Below are 22986 nucleotides of genomic sequence, written 5' to 3'. Positions count from 1 at the left end.
TATGCCTGTACTGAGTTTGCAACTTTGGAAGTATCACCAAGAATCATGCAGAAGTGTGTGTGGGGAGCTCTACCATCTTTCTTTTTAAAAGCTAGTTCTAGTAGCTGACTAACAGCAAGGGGATAGAAGTCTATAAATAGACTTCCCAACCCTCCTCTCGCAACACCTCCAAACAACACCCCACAACAATCTAGGGTAGTCACACAGCCAAATCCAATTGCTCTACCATAGCAAGTGATTTGATAATCACGGACGAAGGACCGACTCAAACATAAGGCAACAAAAAAAAGCCTAGGGTACTCCTCTTTAGAAAACATGTGAGGTGACAGAATACAAAATCACTCCCATTGTGCTTTCATTTTCACTATCCATCAAAAGGGAGTTCATGCTCAAGATGTAGAAGTGCAATTGTATCGATGGCTCCCCTCTCCATCACTCCGTGCCAGCTCCATTGACATTCTACTGCCACCTTCTGATGCCATACATTGTAATCAGGAACTTCCAAAATGAGTATCAAGTGCTACACGTACTTATAAAACAAGTGCACAATCTTTTCCCTCTCTTCATAGCAATTTGAAGTCTGTTTGTATACTGGCCTGCAACAAATTAAAGAAAACCGGCAGCCAAACCTACATCCCCAAACAACTAAACTTGTTCCAAAGTGTGACCTTATATATGGAAACCTAATGAAGCACCTTAGGATAAAGATGCTATATATCCAATGCGAGGATTAATATCTTACACACTCCTAGCTCTCGCTAGTCCATCATCGCTCAAGTACTATCCAGTTTTGCATGGTCTTTGATATATCAATACAATATAAATTTTTCAAGATCAGCTGCTATCTTCTGAAAATCCATATGCACATGAATTATACAAGAAAACAAACATCAAAGAAAAGATCGCATACGAGGCCTAACAAGGGACTGGCCACCATCAACAAACACTACAGTTCCTGTTATAAATGAGGATGTATCCCCAGCTAGATAGAGTATCATAGCTGTCAAGTCTTTCTTTTCATCTATCCAGCGTCGCAATGGAACCACTCGCTCCCCCTCTTTCTTTACAATATCTCTGTCCATGGGTTTCAATAGAGCATCCGACTCAAGCAAGCCCCGTGCTATGGCATTAACTCGAATTTTATGCTTTCCCAGCTCCATCGCCATTGCCTAGCAAGTTGCGACACCAACAATAAGGATTTGTTCATATCAAACTGGTTGGGCGAGGCTACATAAGTTTAACAAGCATACTTCATAAAAGAAGAGAGAGAGAGAGAGAGAGAGAGAGAGAGAGAGAGAGAGCTTACTCTGGTAAGATAGTTAACAGCAGCAATTGAAGCGCCAGCAACGGCCACCCCTGGAAACAAACCCCTTTCTGTGCCAATAATAGACGTGATGAATATGATGGATCCTCCAGTACCAGCCTGCTGCATTCTCCTGCCAACTGCAATACTGAACAGGCAAGCACACTTGAAGTTAATGCTCACAGCTGCCTCCAACTGCTGTGCACTTGTTTCCAAAAATGGTGTCAATGGACCTGCACATACAATCAGCTTGCCTTCAGCTCATTACAATGAACTAAAAATGTAAACGTAGGATTCAAATGAATCCATCAAACAGGAGTGCAAAAAACTGATAACTGATTGGGGTTTAAGGCCATCCCATACCACTGAGATACAACCCTCAAGTGTCATCGCACAAAGTAGTCTTTGCTAGTCCGTGAGTCCACGGTGGAATGATCCTTGACTGAGCCAATAATTGATTTATATAGCTACCCTATGAACGAGGTGTATAATTAGCCTAATGCCTCTATTAACCAATAAAAACCCCTTTAGATGGGACCTAGTTAAGATGTGTTAACTAGCCCCAAGCTTGGGATGTGACAAACAAAAAGCAATAGGACATTCAAATCAGATAAAGAGTTCTCCCACACATTCGAGGGTCTCAACAGCCAGCTGTCTATGAAGGGCACAATCAAGGCCATGCAGGAATGTGCAGCCTTCTTGTTCAGGGGCTCACATTGGATAAGATGGTGCTGTGGGCCCCAAATGTGGCCATTGACTACGCGTGTGAGCTATGTCTCTAGACGCCTCTAGACCTCCACCACGGGTTGAGCCTCATGGGCTCTCTCATTGGGCGGTGAGCTAGATGCTTGTCATGTGCATCCCACACTTGGATGCCGTGGATATGAAGATTGTATAGAACAAGTCACCATTTTGGATTAATCCTTGATTATCTTTGTAATAATTTTATTTTGTTAATAAAAGTTATTCATGAAAATGTTTAAACTGGTAGACTCAAGTGGTACAATGCCCGGAGTCTTGGGTGCTGAATCTGTTTTACACTTGAAGGCTCAAGTGGTACGATCCTTGGAGTTTGGTGACCTAGTGTTAGCTCCAATGGTGAGCTAGATGCTAAAGTGGTTTTGTTCCCGAAGCCAGGTGGGAAGATAGATCAAGCCATACAATTACCCGATCTATGCCAGTAGGAGGACCAAGTGGTACGACTCCCGGGTCCTCACAATGAAGTGGTACCACTCCTGGACTTAGTGAGACGAGCTCATGATTGTACAAGCATTGTGAACAAAGATTTCTGCAGGAGTATGTTGCACTATTATAAGAGTGTGTGACAGTGGCTCCATGTCTGAGCATGTATAGGCTTTGGAGCCAGGGATGCCCAAAACTACTACGTATGTAACTCTTTGGATCTCCTAGCTCTATTTCACAAGATGGAACACATGCCTGGACACATGGACAGATGGAAGAAGACATGAGAACAAGGACCATAAGGTTTGCTCAAGAAAAAGCACCAGTCTTAGTCAAAAAGCAAGAAAAAGCAAAAAGTCAAATTGAGTTGACCACGAGCCAAGGGTATCATTGGAAAGAGGAGACTGAGCCAGATCAAAAAGCTATAAGACTCTTTCTCAAAAAGCAGCTCTAAGGCCAAAAAGCAAGGCCTTAAAGACAGAAAAGCAAAGCACCAAAAGTTGAGTGATATTTTATTAATAAAAGTAAAAAGAGCAAAAGCAAAGGCAAAAAGGGAAGAGCAAAAGCAAAGGCAAGCTTTTTAGCAAAAAGCAAGGCTTCCCCAAGGTATAAAAAGGCTTAAACCACTCCCTTCTCTTCATCATTGAGGGTTTGAGCTAACTATCGCCATCTTCATAAGCAAGATTGTCTTCATCATCATCAACACCATCATCACCGATGCTACTGGATTACACCTTCAAAGCCAACCGCTATGCGCCGCCCAGCTCAACCGGCCACCACCACCTAGTTGCACCGCCGCCTGTACAACCACCTGTGCAGTGCCACCAACTCATATCCACCACTTGGGTGTTTGCTTTTTCGAAAAGCTCCTTGAGGATTTTTCTACAGATTGGGTTTCGAGTTCCCTTGGACATCTTTGAGATCTTGGATTTGGACTTGGACTTGGACTTGGATTTGGATCTAGACTTGGATTTGGATTTGGATTTTGGATCTCATACCAGTCCGGTGAGAGATACTTGTGGGTCATCCCCGTGGTGTGCTCGGGATCAGAGATCTTGTGCCTCGACATCGACATCGGCATATCTGTTTGTTTTGTATTCATTGATTGTATTGATCCTTGCCAGCGTGCCCGTGGATTGTTCTTGAATAAATTCCTAAAAGAGGGCAGGGCCTATTCCCCGCTCAATGTGGTGTACTGTGCAAGATCCCTATTCCCTTCCCTCTCTCCCTCTCTCTATATCTTTATCTCTTGGACACGTGGTTGAGTCTGTAACTATATGCCCCGTTGAGCTTACAGTGGTATCAAAGCAGGATTTCTCTTGAAGAAACTTTCTTGGGGTGATAGAGCCATGTCGAGAGTAGGAGAGACCAAGGGCCTAATGAAGGAAACAACTATGAGGCCAATCTAGGACTTCAAGATGGGAACCAAGGCCAACATTGTATTTCTCATGAGACAGCAGCCATGACATCGGCAGAGTACCGAGATTTTCAGTAGTTTATATAGTTTCTCCAAGATCAAGAATTCCTAGCTTGGAGAGCCAAGAAAGAACAAGACCAAAGAAGAGCTCAAATGTTTGAAGATTTCATCAAGGATCGAGCCACCGAAGCCGAAGGAGTTGAAGCTGCTAAAGCCTATCTTCGGGCCAAAGGAGTCACCATTGCATAAGGATCCAAAGCTACCCGAACTATTTCTCATGGAGGAAACACGGAGGCTATCCCTAGGCCCGCTCTCTCGGATGCAACTTCTTCGGGACAAGTAAAGGAAAGGAAGGCAAAGGAGCCTTCATCAACTAGCAAGATGGACTTCAAACTGGGAGAGAAGAGCGCAAGTTCGATGCTTTTTATGGAAAGCGGGATACACAAAAAGCATTATCTTTTGTTAAACAGTTTGATGCCGCTTTTGGAGGCGATGACTTCTCCGAAAAGTCCAAACTCCGCATGGTCCATATGCATCTAAAAGATGCCAGCTTGAATTGGTGGCTAAAAGTGGTGCAAGACGGAATCAAGCCTATGTCATGGACCGACTTCAAGACTATGTTCAACAAGAAGTTCCTACCTGGAAACTTTGAAGCGGATGTGCAGAAGAAATGAAATAAGGTAACACAGAAAGTTGGTGAGAATGTGGCATCTTACCTTAACAATTTTTTAGCCGTTTCTTTGAAGTTTACTTCATATACTCCCATTCCACCACTAATGGAGATGCGTAAGTTTGTGAATGGATTGCAACGTAAGCTTACACAAGCAGTTTATATGGCTAGACCGAAAACGTTGGAAGAAGCCCAAGACAAGGCTTTACAAGCCAAGGCCTTGTACATGCCTTGGATGGACGGCAAGAGAAAGAACGACAACCAGGATCCACTTCAAAGGAAGAAGTTTAAAGACCGATCCCCATCAAGAGCCGAGTCTCAAGAGAAGAAGCGGAGTGAGGACAAATATCCACTCTTTCGAAGAAGATTGAGGCCAAAAGTGAGCAAAGGATTTGAGGCCAAAAGTGAACAAAGAAAAGCCATGCTACATCTTACATAGGGCAAAGAAGCATACTGACTACAACTCAAGCTAGGGCAAAAGTGAACAAAGAAAAGCCATGCTCCACCTTACATAGGGCCAAAAAGCATATTGACTACAACTCAAGCTTTGGAAAGCTACTTTTATTAGACCTTGTATGAAAAAGAAGTTAGAACATTGAGTAGTATGTTCGAGAATGTTTGGTTTTGTCAAATGATCAAGTTTGATTCACAAAAGCTAGCAAGATTATTGCACGATGCACCCATTGAATGTTCTATGGGAGAGTATTGCCATGGATTTTATCTTTGGATTGCCAAAGTCAAGGAATGATGGTATATGGACCTTTCTCAAAATACCAAGAAGATCAACCATGTTTGTTATTGGTTGGACCGTTCAAATCACTAGAGGATATATAATGCCTTCCATGACAGTTTAACAATGTACACGGTTACCCCCAGAGGAGCCTATATTGAAGGATCCGCCAGGGGTGGAAGAGCCAGAATAGATGAGTTTTATTCTGCGAGAAAAAGAGCAAAGACAGAGGTCAAAAAGTTCCTCTTGGCCTTGGAGAATTATTCGCTATTGGATGCGAAATGGATGCCAGAGAAGTACTTCAAGGACTATCCAAATATACTACGAGCTTATGAGGAAGTGATTGGTTCAAGTATATCGACGTCTTGCGATCGAGACAAGGTTGAAGCTGACTATCGCCATCTTTGTGAGCAAGATTGTGGAAGTGTGCGAGAAGATCGTCTTCATCATCATCAACACCATCATCACCGACATTGCTAGATTACACCTCCAGAGCCAGCCACTGTGCGCCAGCCCAAGCACAGCTCCGCCACCGCCTGTCGCCACCTGTGCAGTGCCGCCTGCTCATATCTGCCACTTGGGTGTTTGCTTTTTTGAAAAGCTCCTTGAGGATTTTTCTACGGATTGGGTATCAAATTCCCTTGGACATCTTTGAGATCTTGGATTTGGAGTTGGACTTGGATTTGGACTTGGACTTGGATTTGGATTTTGGATTTGGTACTAGCCAGGTGAGAGATACTTGTGGGTCATCCCTGTGGTGTGCTTGGCATCAGAGATCTTGTGCCTCGACATGGACATCGACTTGGATATCCTACATCGGCATATCTGTTTGTTTTGTATTCATTGATTGTATTGATCCTGGCCAACGTGCCCATGGATTGTTCCTGAATAAATTCCTGAAAGGAGACAGGGCTTGTTCCCCGCTCAGTGTGGTGTACCGTGCAAGATCCCTATTCCCTTCTCTCTCCCCCTCTCTCTCTATATCTTTATCTCTTGGACACGTGGTTGAGTCCGTCCCTGCACGCCCCACTGGGCTTACAAGGTAACCCCAGGATGTGTGTTATGTTTTGTTTGTTAACATTATTACGTGTTGACTTGAACATGGAACACTCCATTATATAGGTTGTAAATGTTGAAAAACTTGTAAAACCTGCTTTATGAGAGTGACTTGGGCGGCCACTTTATTTTAAAAGACCACCCATGCCATTTTGTAGAAGCATGGATATCCTTTTTCTTTATTTTTGTTGAGTTTAAAGCTTTGTATCATTATAATGTGGGGGGGAAACTATTTTAATTTTATATATATATATATATGGGCTAAGCCCTTGTGGTAAAGCAACTTGGTGTACTTCAAGCGTGGGAGAAGTTCACCAAAAGCACATCAACCTCATCATCAAGGAGAAAACGACCCCTGCAGCCTATCCATACTGTGTGCGCCTCTCTAGTGTACCCATACAGCCGACAGCCCTCCGTCTATACACTGTACGTATTCCATACAAAAGGCTATACTTGCCCAGAACTGCCGTCAGTGTATCTGCAGACTGCTGAGCATCATTACCCCTCTGCTGTACACCTGTTTCAGTTGCGCCCCTTTTCTGCTGTGCTACTGCACATACAGTGTGGCTGTCTACAAGCCATACAGAAGGTCGTCCATCTGCTGTACCTTCTGCTGGGGATTCCTAAGCGTTGGAGGTCATCACATCACCATTTTCATGCCCAGAACATGTGTACAGTGGCTGAGTACTTGAAAGCTGCCATACAGTCTACTTCTCCCTCTTCTGCTGATCTGTGAGGCTCAGCCGTACAACCTCTTCTCCTACAGGACCGGTCATATTGATATGCAGAAAACGCTAAACCTTTAAACAGTGGCTGGTCGTACAGACGCATCCTAGACTTGTGGCCTAGCAAAGACTACTCCACGCAAGGACACATGAGTGTGACCAAGTGGTGTGGGATGCTTGGGTTCACTGCGCCTTTAACTATGTCTCTAGACACCTCGAGACCTCCAGCTCACAATTGATGTCACAATCCGGAAACGTGTGCACAAAAAAACTTAACCCATACATATCATCATGGCAAAATACATAGGCATCTGGCAACACATGAACATGCTTTAAAAACCACTGAAAAGAGAGAGAAAAGCCTGCACAAGACAGCTCTAGGGGCTGAAGTCCCCCCGAGGTATCTTTATTACCAGCAGAGTGTTCCTGTACAAGAAAACAGGTGCCCGAGAAAGCAGTCTGCTTGAGACTTCGGTCTCAGTCTTCCAAGAATCCTTCAGGCACAGCCATACTCTAGTATGTGATCACACCCTCTGGCAGGAGAGCTGTCCTGAATAACCAGCAATGAAAACCTTAGCTCTAGCCACCTGAAGGTTCCACCCCCTTAGAGCCACAGGCCTCACACAAGCATAAACACCATTTGCTTTGAATTCGTCGCGAATAACCCTGCTCAAATGGACTGTACAACCCTGTTTTCAGCCCAGAATCTTGCCAGACAGGTGTAGAGAAGGGTGTCCTGTTGATTGCCTTGAGTTCAGGGCCTTTGAAGCATCAAAAACTAGCCCCTATGCCTGCTGTCCAGCCATCGACCAGCCCCAAAAGTGAGCCAGAAGTAGTCACCTGCACCAAAGAAGAGATAGGAAAAAGGCGCCTGGGTCTGTAGCACTTGTAGGAGCAAGCAATCAGCCCTTATGCAGCCCTGGAAGTAGTTGACCAGCTCAAACAGTCCTGGCCAGCATGGAAACTCACACCTATCCAAACCCTAGAGTGTCCAGCACTCCAAAAACTGCCAACAGTAGGACACCTAGCTGATCTGGGCTCCTCCTACCTAGATTAGCAACTCGTGGAAGCTAATCTTGCATGTAGAGTGCCCACGCCTAAGTAATGGCCAAGTTTCATTAAAATTTGGTCCAACTGATGTGAACACTTTATAAATTGTCCGCCCAAATTTACGTGTATGTGAACACCTGCACTCTAAAACCTTAGTATAATAAAATATTAGCTGTAAATTGAGTTTGGGGTCACTTACCAGCTTCAAAACACATAAGATCGCCGCCTCAATCCCAAACAGGCGTGCACACACGCGTCCACAGGGTTTCTAGGCATCCCCGGAGTCCATGGACAATCACATGTAAAAATACCAAGCATTGTCCACGCAGCTAAAACAAGTCATTCATACATGTCAAATCACACAAATGCTTTATGCACAATATTCTGGATTCCATCTCCCAACTTATTCATCTTGTAAAGAACCTATCTTGGGCACCGCCCATACAAATACCAGAAATGCTCACCAGGGTGTCCACCCTTCCATGAGACTTCATCACCATGCCAAGAACTCTCACCAGGGTATCTACCCTTCCATGTGATAAAAAACAGGAGCAGGATGTAACACACACAAGAGAAGCAATCCCTAATCCATAACCATCAATCATAAAGAAGGAGAGAAGCCATAGTCACCATCTCTCTCACACACACAAAAGGGAACACAACATAGTGTTATGTCCACACTACAAGTAAACCTAATGTAATGTCCACACCACACATGACCAGCTGGACGCGGTCATAAACACACCACACGATATCTATCTACCATACTGTCACTCTGTCAGCACCCATGTGCTATCCTCCAGCTGTATACGAGCTTGATATTTCAACACTCCCCCTCAAGCTCGACATGTCCATCTCTAGGACTCCCAATCTAGTACGGAAATACTCGAACTTATCCTTACCAAGTGCTTTGGTAAAGATATCTGCAACCTGCTCATCTGTTTGCACATATGTCAAATCAACATGCCCATCGAGCACCTTCTCTCTGATGAAATGATAATGGACCTCAATATGTTTGGTCCTGGCATGATAAACTGGGTTGCTAGCAAGCTGAATACTACTCATGTTGTCACAATGAATGACAACGCTCATATCACTCTGTAGCCTGACATCATCTAGCAACTTTTTCAACCACATAGCCTCACATGCAGCTATGGCTGCTCCACGATACTCTGCCTCTGTGGTAGATAAAGCAACTGTAGGTTGCTTTTTACTACTCCAACTCACAGCTCCACTACCAAGGCTGAAAACATAGCCACTGGTAGATCTCCTATCATATGCACTACCGGCCCAATCTGCATCTGTATATCCATAGACATGCATGTCTTTTCCTGCCTCATAGAAAAGACCATAATGCGCGGTAGTTTTGACATATCTCAGAATCCGTCTCACAGCATCCAAGTGAGGTTTACGAGGACTCTGCATAAATTGACTCACCAAACCAACTGCATAACTGATATCTGGCCTCGTAATGGTCATGTAGATAAGACTACCAACCATTTTCCTGTACATGGTGATATCATCAAGCTCATCACCCAAATCAGCCCTAAGCTTCATGTTTTGCTCTAATGGTGTCAACATTGGTTTGCATGCTGTCATACCATACTTTGCCAGCATGTCAAGTGCATATTGCCTTTGCACCAACCATATACCCTTGCCTGTTCTAATCACCTCAATGCCAAGAAAGAACCTCAAATCACCAAGGTCTTTCATATCAAACTCTTTGCATAAAGAGGCCTTAACCTCATCAATGCCTTTCCCACAATCACCTGTGATAATCAAATCATCAACATAAATGACTATCATCACGATACCATCATGTGTCTTCTTCACATAAAGTGAAGAGTCTGCATTTCCAACCACAAATCCAATACTGACAAGATATCTGCTGATCTTGTCACTCCAAGCACGAGGTGCTTGCTTCAAACCATAGAGTGCTTTCTTTAACCTGCAAACAAAAGTCGGATATTTTGGATGTACATAACCTTCTGGCTGTTCCATGTACACCTCTTCTTGTAGATCACCATTCAAGAAAGCATTTTTGACATCCATTTGATGTAAAGCCCAACCTTTTTGTGCTGCTAATGCAATGATAGACCTCACTGTAGCCATTTTAGCCACTGGGCTGAAAGTTTCATCATAATCAAGACCATAAGTTTGTGCATATCCTTTAGCGACCAGCCTTGCCTTATGTCTCTCTAGGCTGCCATCTGACTTGCACTTTACCTTATACACCCATTTGCATCCAATTGCATTCTTTCCTTTAGGTAACTCAGCCAATTCCCATGTATCATTTTTGTCCAAAGCATCCATCTCTTCATCCATTGCTTTCTGCCATACATGCTCTCCAATAGCCTCTGTATAGCATGTAGATTCCACATGCTTTACCATAGATGTCATGTATGCATAATGCATAGCAAAATCTCTATATGTCAATCTTTCCACTGGATATTTGACTCTCTGGGATCTCCGCAATGCATGCGGGTCACTCTGTACACCTGTAACACGAGCATGTGGTGGCACATATCTGTCCTGCCTAACACCAGGTGTGCGTACAACAGGTATCCCTAGCTCCTCATCCAAACTCTCTGAGCTAGAGGACTCATAGCCTGTGATCCCAATTCCTTCAACTTTCTTCTTGCCTTTATCCATAGCACTACTCCCAGTGCTTACACTCTCATGCCTCAATCGTCCTGACCATGGACGTACACTGCTACTACTCTCAGCTTCTGCTGCTGGCCCAGACATAGTAGTAGAACTAGAACTTGCTTGTGATGGCAAGTTCACAGGAACATTCGCCTCAAGTGTGTCAATGACTCCCTCATCTTTGGCTTTATACCAACTAGCAAGCTCATCGAATACAACATCTCGTGAGATGACTACTTGTCTAGTTTGAGGGTTATAGCATTTGTAAGCTTTGCGATCCTGTGCATATCCAACAAATACACATTTCTCTGCCTTAGGATCCAACTTCCGTCTTCTTTCATCAGGCACATGAACATAAGCTACACATCCAAAGACTTTCAGATGTCCAATATCTGGCCTGTAACCTGTAAGCCGCATCTCTGGCGTGCTTCCATGAATGGCTGCTGTAGGTGATTTGTTCAGAGTATACACTGCAGTAGCACATGCTTCTGCCCAATAGTAATCTGGCATGCTCTTTTCATTGAGCATTGCCCTTGCCACTTCACATATGACCCGATTCTTTCTCTCAGCTACACCATTCTGCTGAGGTGTATACCTGCATGTCAACTGTCTTCTTATCCCATGCTTCCGCAAGAAATGCTCAAATGCTTTTGAAGTGTATTCACCACCTCCATCTGTTCTAAGACACTTAATCCAACAGCCATATTGTTTTTCTACAAGAGCTTTGAAATCCATGAATTTTTCCAGCACTTCACTCTTCTCTCTCAAAAAATATATCCATGTCATCCTGCTGAAGTCATCTATAAATGTCACATAGTATAGACTTCCTTTGATAGATGGGTTTTGTGCTGGGCCCCATACATCACTGTGCACTATTTCAAGTGGTCTATTACTCATGTTTCCTTCTCTAGGAAACCTCAACCTTGCCTGCTTCCCAAACTGACAGGCTTCACAAACATGCATATGTCCATCATATTTGAATCGAGGCAATCCACTGACAATGCCCCTTGTTTGCATATTCTTTAATCTCTGTATATTGACATGTCCAATCCTCTTGTGCCACATGTCAATGTCCTGCACAATCCCATTGCTCTTTGAAAACATGGCTGAACTCAATTCTGGTATGCCTGCATCCAATTTGAACAACCTTCCTTCCTTCTTGCCCTTGGCAACCAATCTACAGCCATGCTTAAAATCTTCCACAAAACAGCCTTTCTCATTGAATCTTACTTGTAATCCCTGCTCAACCATTTGGCCTACTGATGCCAAACTCTTTGTGATGGATGGTACATATAACACTTCTGACATATTTTTCACATTTCCATCATGCATCTTCAAAGGCACACTGCCAACATGTGTTATAAGATGCTGAGTATCATCTCCTGTGACCACATAACCATTTGTATCCAATGGTTGCATCTTCTCAAACCACTCACCATGACATGTCATGTGGTTTGAGGCACCTGAGTCCATATACCATGACTCATCTCGAGCATTCTGAGAATCCATTGTCCCCATAACATGCTTCATTGCAAAAAGATGGTTTGAACTCCCATCATTGTTACTGGTAGATGCATAATTTCCATGTTGTGGTCTTCCATTCCTCGCATCATTCTGCTTTTTGTAACAATCTTTTGCCAAATGTCCAAGTTTGCCACAATAGTAACATTCAATCCCATTCAAATTTTGTTGAGGACCTTGCCATCGTCCTCTACCACGAGCACCTGTTCCAAATCTCCCCCTATGGGATTGAAATCCACGACCTCCACGTGATCCAAATGATGACTGTGAATTCTGAAAATTCTGATTTGATTGTGGTTGAGTAGACCTGTCATTCCAACCACGGCCTCCACGGCCTCGAGGGGTAAATCTCCCCCTGCCTCGAAAGCCTCTAGATGAGTAAAATGCCTGATTTCTTGCATGTTCATCATTGCTTGATGAGGATGCACCACCTGTAACACTCATACCACCAAGGCCAAGCTTCAATTCTTCCACAATGAGCAATGACACAAGCTTATTAAAGTCTGGCATTCCTCCCAATCTTACTGAGATGGAAGTGTCAAAAGATTTGTACTCTTTGCCTAAACCACGCAATGTGAGTGCAACCAAATCATCATCATCCATTGGGGCATGGATTGAGGACAAGGAATCTGCATAACCCTTGATTTCCTGAACATACTCATGTATACTCCTATTCCTTCGTGTTACACTGTGAATCTGTTGCTTTAGTTGTATTTTCCTTGCACCAGTGTCTGTCTCATACATTCGGCACAATATACCCCATGCTTCTTTCGGTGTATCTGCATCTTGGATGTGAATAAGCAAGGCATCTGTTACACATATTGAAAAATAATGCAACACCTTCGAAGATCGCTCTACCCATTGCTTGTGAGCCAGTAACTGAGCATTATTTGGTTGAGGAGGTAAGTATGGCTCCGGATCTTCCTCCGAGACAAGACTCCATAAACCTTTGCCTTTCAAAAAACTCTTCATTCGAAACTTCCACACTTGGAAGTTAGTGCGATCAAGCTTCTCTCCAACAATCTGTATCGGACCATCTCCCATTGTTGCAAAAAAAAATAGAGTAGATGTACCCTTTCGATTACAATGTACGAAGTCCCTGTAATGCTCCAAATCTCTCCAAATCACATCAAATGCTTGCAAATTGTGTGCATTATCATCCCACAATGGTTCACCAACAATGTACACTCGATCAAAGTTGAAATCAAATGAAACTCCTTCACAAAAAATTTTCTGGTTTTTTTTTCGCCAGTAAATTCTTGCCAGTAACCAGTCAAGATTATGCTCTAAATCCTTCAAATCTTGTCCAAATGCAATGATTCAACTTGCAATGACTTCCCAACACATTGCTCCAACATATCCTAGAAGGGTTTGATCCAATTCTTCAAGGGGAATGAGAACCACCAATTTTTGTAACCTCTGGTTTGAATTTTTCTGCACCTGTCAGGTACCACCTCTCACTAAAATTGCTCTATCTCCTTCAAATCTTCTCCAAATCCAAAACTTTTTGATTCAAAAGTTTAGCAACTCATAGGACTTTACTTGTACTAAAGGAATTAGGCCAATTTGATATAGACAAAGATTAATGCCTTGATTAAAAATGCTCTGTTTCTGGACAGAATTTCTGCAAACCTGCACACCTCTGATAAATCACTTCAATGAGCTCCAAATGCATGAAATGAGCTGCAACCAATCATCATAAGGCCTTAGCAATGTCTTTGCTAAACTCTCCAAGCTTTAAAGCATTCAATTTGGTGTCCAAATGAGTGAATTAGAGCAAATTCTTTGCAAACTGTCCAAGAAACTCATCCAGAAAACGCCGCCTACTCCTGGAGCTCTAGGAGAGAGGGGAAATCACAATTGACTTGATAGGTCTCTTAGCAATGACCTAATCTATCATGGGTATGAAGGGCTAGCTCCAATTTTGAGTAGAATTGCCACAATTGATCCTCCACGGGGCATATATTCTCTGGTTTTGTAGAGTCCAAAAAACCAAAATTTTTTTCTTCACAAATTGCCTGTAATGCATCAATTTTCATGCAATGGTTTGCTCCAGTGTTGCTAATACATGTGCCCTTTCACAATACATGAGAACCTCTGTGTTTCCTTTGTATTTGCACCAATACTTTTGACAAAATACATTCCTTCACAAGCTTTCCATGAAAGCTTCAAAACCAGAAATTTTCTGCTTGCTTTATGCACTTCAATCTTCACTGAACTTGCTCTTTGATACCTGCAATCCGCAGAGGGGGTCTTGCTACACTTACCAATGGTCCTTAGCTCTCAGATCTGATGCCGGTGTGTGCTCCACAGCTTTTCCTTTGCTCCAAGCTCCAATGGCTTCCTTCACAGCTTTTTCTTCTTCTTCTCTCTTCTCTCACTCACTCTCACAACTCAGCTAATGAGCTCTTGGCTCTGATACCATGATAAAAAACAGGAGCAGGATGTAACACACACAAGAGAAGCAATCCCTAATCCATAACCATCAATCATAAAGAAGGAGAGAAGCCATAGTCACCATCTCTCTCACACACACAAAAGGGAACACAACATAGTGTTATGTCCACACTACAAGTAAACCTAATGTAATGTCCACACCACACATGACCAGCTGGACGCGGTCATAAACACACCACACGATATCTATCTACCATACTGTCACTCTGTCAGCACCCATGTGCTATCCTCCAGCTGTATACGAGCTTGATATTTCAACACCATGAAGCCCTTCCACATGTACTAAGCCATGCCACGAACTCACACCAGGACATCAATCCTTCCATGGAGCCCTTCCACATGTACTAAACCATGCCTGGAATACACACCAAGGTCTATGCCTACCCTTCCATGGTGTTCCTCCACGTGTGTATGGCCAAGAATATGACAATTGACCTTAATGGACTGTGTGGGTGAATAGTGCACTAGATTCTAGGTTCCTTGTGTTCCTAAGTAAGAAAGCTAACCATAGGTGGTTTTACAAGACATGTTACACCACTGGTTGACAAAAAATGCTTCCTCTAGAGCCACGCACCAGAACATTATGCCAAAGCCGAGTCCAAAGCCCCCAATGAGATGAGGGTGTGCATGCCACATGCGTGCTGCCCAATAATTGACCAAAGGGCAAACACGCCGGACTCTTCCAAATCAATGCCTCTTCCTCTATGCTAGGTAGGTACTGTAACTGAACTACTTCAAGCTCAGAAGAGGCTAGCCACATCCCAAAGTCAAGCTCTCATAGCTTAGCGAAGGTGAAGGTCAAGGAGAGTGTAAAGTTAGGCCTTTCAAGTTTCAGGTTCCCATCTTGTTGGAGACCATGACTTGCATAGCTAGACCCTACTCTAGAATTCTAGATCCACTTTACCTAGCCCCCACATGGGCAGCCAAGGTGCTTCAACATAAAGTTGATGGTGGTCCACCTTGAAACCCATTGAAGACCAAATACACACATGCGATGTATGTATAAAGCATAGTAACAAGAAACGGCCGTTTCCTAGTCAAAAAATGCAAAAACTCTGAAGTCGTTGTTCCCATTTCCATTTCCTGTTTCCTAATCTCCTCTGAAAATTCCCCCCACAAACTTTTCCTTGTATTTCTCCCGAATTTCCTTGCCATCTGATCCACACTATGTTTCTCCTCCATTTCTCTCAGCTTTTTTACTCATTTCTATCTGATTTTGCAACTTTACCTTTCAAGTATCCTATATCTTGCCATTTCCTAACCATTTCCATTTCCTAGTTTCATGCCGTTTCCATTGCATAAATTTCTGTTTCATGCAACTATGGTATAAAGGCTAGCAAAACCAAAAGTGTACAACTGTCACACAAACGCACTTACCACTTGGACCCATTTGAATGCAAGAACCAACCAGATGAATGCTGTTGTGGAGGCAACCCAGCACCAAAATCAATGTGACTAGCTAAGGCAGTCTAGAGGTCATTGCTGCACACACATCAATTTGTCACTGAGCCCCTAAAACATCTTCTCAATCCATGTCAAACTACATGAGAAACGTTTGATGGGCTAAATTACCTTCGTTTGTTTCATTCACAGTCAATGTCCGAGATCCATGACAGGGCAGTGCCAAAACTTGATCTTCTGGCATTAGCCACACTCCCACACATAACCCTTCACATGGAGTCCTAATGCGGGGACGTTAGACCTTCCCTGCCATTATCAACTGAGATAACCTCTTCACAAGAAGTACCCAATATCGAGCAAGCCAATGTTCTTCTTTAAAGCTTGTGATCGAGAATACTTTTCTTGAAAAAAATAAGTTTCTCCATATTCCACAAGTGCTTTCAAAAAGAAAAGTTTCAAACAAAGTATTTGATTAGAACTTAAATTTGAGGCCCTTTACAGATGGAGCCTGCCCGTCCTGCTTGTCAGAAGTCTGATGACAAGCAAGGAGTTGGCAATGCAAGAGCACTATCATTGTATGTTGTAAGTGCTCTTATGACACTCCCGATTCATGTACTTCAAGGTTAGAACATGAGGGTAAAATGCTTATAAAAAATTTATGACTAATGTCAAGCGCCCTGAGCCACTATGCTTGGGCAGCCCACCTAAGAAAGGCTTACAAAGTATAAAAGCCAACTTCTCATGTTTGTAAGGATACTTTTCTTCCATTTGTGGAGTAGAGATGATGTTCTCTCTGCTATCTTTGGATTAGTAACTGAGTGAGGTGGAAGGATACTATCCATTGAATAACGAGCCAAGGTGATCTTATGCCATTATCCACACTCCCACACCGAATCCTTCACATGGAGCCCTCTTATAACCTTCTGTGTCGTTATCGAATGAGCTAACTTGTTCACAAGAAGTACCCAATATTGAGCAAGCCTAGTCAAATTGTCGTCGAGAATATTTTTATTGAAGAAAAGTTTCTCCCTATTTTATTTTGAAACCCACAACAGCTTTCCAAAAAAAAAAAGTTTGTAACAAGGTATTTTTTGAATTCTTCTGATTAAAACTTGATTTGAAGCCCTTTACAGATACAACCTGCTTGTCTGATGACACTGATAACAGGCAAGGAGCTGGTGTTCACCAATCTTGCCTGTCCACAGCCCCCACCCATCCTCAGATACTCTGACAAGCAGAATATAGACGCAGCCCAGATTTGACGTACAGGCAGGCTGTGGACAACCATCAACATGAGATCCCCACACATGCTCTGACGATGGGCAGGGAGCAGGTGTTGAGCAGTCTTGCCTGTCCACAGCCCGCCCATCCTCAGACTGTCAAAGTATTTGATGACCGGGGGAGTTGCCAGTTTATAGATACGGTCCAGGTTTCATGGACGGCAGCGGGCAATCTTACCCGTCTACAGCCAGGCAATTAGTGAAACTCAGGCTGTCCAGAGCAATACCTGTAAATGAAGAAAAGCTTAACAGCAAGTCAAGTCCACCGAAGGCATGCCAAGCTGCCTCAACAGCAGCATCCACAGAGTGTTGGGTGGAGGTGTGCAGGTTCACATCTACCACTTGGACGTCTTCAGGGTCGATTCTTTGTGTATGTTTATCATCGAATGATGCAGAGAGTTTATGGGATATATCCCGCAGGCCGGCAGCATCCCCTGCTAGGACGATTCTGCAGGAAAACAATCCGGGCCGTTTTTGAGCCCCAAAAAAAGAAGAAGGGAAAAACAAAGAAACAAGTACCTGCATCCATGGGTGGCGAGAGCGTGTGCAGCACTGAAGCCCACTCCATCATTATCATCAGCATCGTGTGTTGTGGGGGTGATGAGGAGGGCTCTCTTTCCACGCACGTCCAGTACCCCCGCCATAGCTTACTATGTGCCTTGAATCTTCTTTGTGCTTATACGTATACACATCGCTTTTTTATTCTATACACAGTTCATCAGTTTTTGAAGCAAAATTGTGAACACTCTCCCACTTTGACCATATTAACACTAAGCCATAAAGCCCCTTAGAACTTACTTAGAACTTTTTTTTTTATTAAGGGGTGAAGGGAAAAATTTTTTGAAAGGTTTATAAGGCTTAAGGCTAAATAGGTGTTAGGTAAGATTTAGCATGTGTGAAATATTTGGGACAGTGTGTATGCATGGGGGCTGGGTGGCAATTAAGGGGGTACATGGGGCGGCTCGATTTTGTGGGTCGCTTCTTTCTTCATGTGTGTTGCATGGTTAGTGGTTAGTGTTGCTCCGTATGTGGCTCGCTCCTCCATTGCATGGGGCGGCTCATCGGTCATGAGCATCTCCTATGCACCTCCTTTGTTGCTGAGGTGAGATGCGGGTCGCTCCTTTCTTCCTACGTGTTGCATGGTTAGTGGTTAGTATTGCTCCTTCGTATGCGGCTCGCTCCTGCGTGTTGCATGGGACGGCTCAGTCGTGGGCGTCTCTTGTGCACCTCCTCTGCTGCTCAAGTGAGATGCGGGTTGCTCCTTTCTTCTTGCATGTTCCTTAGAGCGTCCGCGTGTCTGTGGTGGTATGTGTTGTGATGCTATGTGGTTGGTTGCTCGAGTCATCTGTGGTGGTATGTGTTGTGATGCTATGTGGTTGGTTGCTCGAGTCATCTATGGTGGTCTGTGATGGTCTCTAATTAGTTGTTGTTGGTTTGATTTTATTGTTTAGTTGCTAATAAATGCTTGTTTGGTTTGATTTGATGAGAACCCTGCTAATATTGATTAATGCTTGTTCTTTCTATAGATTAATCTTAATTGTTCTTTCTGTAATTTCTATACATCGGCCTCGAGAGGGCATGTACAGCTTTGGTACGGTTTAAGGCTAAATGGGTGTTAGGTAGGATTTATCATGTGTGGAAATTTTGGGGCAGTGTGCATACATGGGGATGGGGCGGCTCAGTCTGCTGTTGAGGTAAGATGCAGGTTGCTCCCTTCTTCATGCATGTTGCTAAGAGCGTCCGCGTGTCTGTGGTGGTCTGTGTTGTGATGGTATGTGGTTAGTTGCTATGGTGGTCTGTGATGGTCTCTGATTAGTTGTTGTTTGTTGCTAATTAATGCTTGTTTGGTTCGCTTTGATGAGAACCCTGCTAATCTTGATTAATATGGGTCACTTTTTGGGTCGTAGGCTCTATGTTGTGGACTGGGGTTGGGTTAGGTTGGGTATGTCCACTGTCGTAGAGGCTCTATGTTGTGGGGTTGGGTTGGGTTGAGTCTGTGTGGGTCTTTGCCATGGCACCTTGTCGTCCTCAAGGGCTTACAAACATCACAAATGTTTACCTACATCATAAATGTAGGTAAACATATAGCAGGCCCTCCTGCGCATCCACGGGGTAAAGGGAAAGTCTTGGAGGCTACTGCATCCACGGATTCCCATGACAAAGGCAAGGGCATGGCAGATTCATCAAATCCTCGTATTCTCACACCCCCTAAAGGAAATAAAGTGGTTAGAAATCTACATATGATGAAGAGTAGGTCAAGGTCTGTAGGTTATGACCCTAGCGTTAACAATACCACCAAATGCAAAAAGGGCCACTCATTAGGTTGACCAGGTTGCTTGAGGTTTCTGTGATTGTAGGTGTTGGGAGTGGTGACATAGATATTGCATTCAGGGAACCACTAGAAGACTTTGTCCGCTCTGAATGTATTAGTGGTTTGTTTGCTCTTGAGAAGGGTGGAACATTGAATCATATCCACTTCCAAATGGTCATCAAAATAATGGTAGTTTCCTTGATCTCTGTAGGCAAGCTTATCAAAAAAAATATTGCATGGGAAGTATCAAAACTAGCTGGGGGCATTGTCATGTGCAAGGGTTTGAAACAAGTTCGCTTGCACACATTCGAAGGCATATTGGGTTACTGCATGAAATATATGTTTAAACCTCATTTTAAGTTTTTTTGTCACAATGTAATGGTGGAAGAAATTACTAGGGGGCGGGAGCAATATGCATTGTATGGGGCTAGAGATTTAAAGAACAAAGTCTCTTTGTCTCGCGACAGTGAATGTATTTGACCGAGCATATGTGTACATGGATAACTACATTCCTAATAGGCTTGGGTCAACATTGGAGTCAACACTTTTACGCATTTTGTGCACGGGGAAGTACTATCCATCTACCCAGTGGTGGCAGATCCCTAAAACTGGAAATGGGATGGACAAAAAAGAGTGGCCGTAGCATGGAAAGTGATGAAGATACCGCATCTCACTCAACCGATTGATGTTGATCAAATTTTCTTTTTGGATTCTCCTCGTACAAGTATTATCCGGATGTGGATGTTGGCAATGAAGCAAATGAAGAAGATGATGGGAAGCAAATGAAGCAAATGAAGAAGATGATGGGAAGCCCAGTTCGAGAAGCAACCCCATTAATCTTAAAAGTGATGAAGATGTGTTCTTTTGTGCAGAGGGTGGCTCCTTGTCTGAAGAAGGGAATCATGGATCTTTTCTAGATGGCTCTGACTATGTGCCTTTGTTCCATGCTTACAAGATAACTAAGCATGTTGTTTTCATGTGACTCACGAAAGAAACTATTTGATGTGAATATCAGTTTTCAGAATGCAACGTAAATAGTACTTTAGCCTTGTACATACACGAAGCAATAATCTTGTACATACACGAAGCAATAAATCCCTCTAAAACATATTTTTGATGAATATCTGCAATAACTTTCTGAAAAATGCCTATCTTTTCAAATTTTGTGCAAGAGATAATTTTTTTTGCAAACCATTAAATTTAAAATATTTATTGTAAACCAAGGTCTAAACGTACCAAAAAAATTACTAAGCTAAGAACCTTAGTAAAACAAAGCAAATTTTTTTTTTCCAGCCCTTAATTAATGCCAAAAAAAAAAATTGAGTGAATAGGCATGCGAAATTTTTAGTGAATAACCCTTAATTAACACTAAGCCAAATTCATGGACATCCTACATAGCTTGGCCATGGAAAACAATGGTCATTTGATGGACTTGTCGCACCCTTTTTATATAGACTTCCTCATCTATCCAATGTTACAAGTTTCCTTTTGACGTTCCTTGCTAGCTATAATGTTTACTTGCTTTCGATGTCTACGGAGAAATCTCCAGCTCCTTAGATAGTCCTAAGCACAAGCACCATGTTTGGACCCCTCGAAAATATTAACCATGAACATAACCCAACACCAATGAACTCTTTCATAATCCATCCACTTAGGCTTGCCACACTAGATGGCCACATATACATCAAGAAGATAAGCATGGCTCTACCATGCATACTAGAGCATGCATGAATGGAGGGTATCGTCAATGTCATCAAATTAAGACTCTTTATTGTGATATCCTCCTTGCATCATTAATACTCATTTGAGCTAAATTTCATGGTCTATATGGGTAAGGAGGATGAACCACACATACTTAGAATGCAATATTTTACCTTTGGGAGTTGGCATGCAGACAGTCCCCATCTTTACATTAGCAACTTTCAAATGACAATGACAACTTCTTCCCAATATTGAGCTCTATCATGATTAACAACATCAACTCCACAACATGATCGGGGCTTCACTTTTGGCACACTCTCCATCATCTCAGCATTGGATGCTTTGCTCTTTAGCTTCACCTTCCTATGTATATATTCTTTAAGTTGACTTTTTTTGGCTTCTGCCCCATTATGCTAACATCATATGAGCATGTTTTGTGATGTCTATGTCACACGATGAAGGAGGTTGACCCATCTTATGTAAGCCCCAGTCATCATCTCAACTTTGGATGCTTTGCTCCTATGGATCAATTTAACCTTGAATGCACCAAGACAAGGGTTTAACCTTGAATGCACCAAGACAAGGGTTCCAACAACGTGGAAAACTTGTCATTTGGACTTGTTTTAATGGTGACACTTATCTTGTTTCTACTCCCTTGAGGATGTCTTCTCCTTGCTAGGAGGTGACCTTGACTTTTCTCTTCATGGGAAGCTTCAATGGACGAGACCAATGGTTATTACAACTATAACTTCTAGTTGTCTTGCTTATACTGCAGACAGTGGTATTGTGGCTCCTTTGTGGCTCAAGGACCAACAAGCAAAAGCTATTTTGAAATGTGGACTTTGAATCTAATAAGGAAAGAGATTTGATGTTGGCCAAGGAAGGCTCGGTCTTGGTCTTGGTCTTCTTCTCAATCTTCCTCTTCTTCTTGATTGGCCGGCCTTAAGGATGTGAGGATAAGTCGCATGCCTAGTAAGTCAAAGATATCTTTGTGATGCCTTTTGGCCTCTAGGGGATCCAATCTAATAGCATATAAAGTACTTTGGTTAGTAAAATGGGTGCAATCTACCTTCTATTAGTGATTTTGGTAGCTAGTACTTCAATGAAGTGCCCAACCCTATTGTCCTCCTTGGTTTCTTGTAGCTTCCTAAGAAAAAACCACGGAGATCCACCCATGCTTATAACTTTGTGTGGTAAGGATGATAATGGCTTGGGCTAGTTACTTTAGACCCTTCATAGTTATGGCCTCAAATAGTGCTCAATATTTTTCACACATTAAAAAACTTCTTTGACTCCTTTGTAAGAAGAGAACAATGTGGACCAACAAGGGTGATTACTTCATGCCAATTCCTCAAATCTTCTACATTTCGATTTATGCAATAGCTATTGTTCTCCCTGCTCTTTTGCAACTCTCCGACTTGAGCTACTATAGTAGTGTAGGTAAAGAGAGGTTGGGCCATACATTACCATTTCCATCTCATCATATCTCTTTCTTCTCTCATGTCTTAACATTATCTTGAGCTTGAACATTTGCAT

The 22986-nt window shown here is 42.9% G+C and overlaps 1 protein-coding gene across 2 annotated transcripts; it reads right to left on the bottom strand.

Annotated features, from left to right (window-relative positions):
* Window positions 1-650: 650 nt before the first annotated feature.
* On the bottom strand, window positions 651-18158 carry LOC147630114 (uncharacterized). 2 transcript variants are annotated; one of them, XM_086811735.1, is made up of 6 exons: window positions 17958-18110; window positions 17666-17886; window positions 16330-17101; window positions 16135-16239; window positions 1307-1536; window positions 651-1169 (listed from the first exon to the last, which is right to left on the bottom strand). In XM_086811735.1, the coding sequence occupies exons 4-6, from the start codon at window positions 16145-16147 to the stop codon at window positions 891-893; spliced, it is 522 nt and encodes a 173-aa protein (XP_086667861.1). In that variant the 5' UTR covers window positions 16148-16239; window positions 16330-17101; window positions 17666-17886; window positions 17958-18110; the 3' UTR covers window positions 651-890. The 2 variants fall into 2 exon arrangements, with proteins under 2 accessions (XP_086667861.1, XP_086667860.1); XM_086811734.1 differs by lacking the exons at window positions 16135-16239; window positions 16330-17101 and having other exon boundaries at window positions 17958-18158.
* Window positions 18159-22986: the final 4828 nt, after the last annotated feature.

Source organism: Cibotium barometz, chromosome 17, assembly GCF_041138505.1.
Source record: "Cibotium barometz isolate CiBa-2024 chromosome 17, ASM4113850v1, whole genome shotgun sequence".
Taxonomy (NCBI): domain Eukaryota; kingdom Viridiplantae; phylum Streptophyta; class Polypodiopsida; order Cyatheales; family Cibotiaceae; genus Cibotium; species Cibotium barometz.
Note: the sequence above shows the minus strand (reverse complement) of the source record. Positions and strands in the feature narration are given on the sequence as shown.

Bases quoted from the DNA above. Each gene is read 5' to 3' on its own strand.
- LOC147630114 (XM_086811734.1), bottom strand. From the start codon at position 18,082: ATGGCGGGGGTACTGGACGTGCGTGGAAAGAGAGCCCTCCTCATCACC. The intron at 17,887-17,957 runs GTACTTGTTTCT...GTTTTCCTGCAG, and splicing joins CTCGCCACCCATGGATGCAG to AATCGTCCTAGCAGGGGATG. The intron at 1,170-1,306 runs GTAAGCTCTCTC...GCAACTTGCTAG, and splicing joins CTGTTAACTATCTTACCAGA to GCAATGGCGATGGAGCTGGG.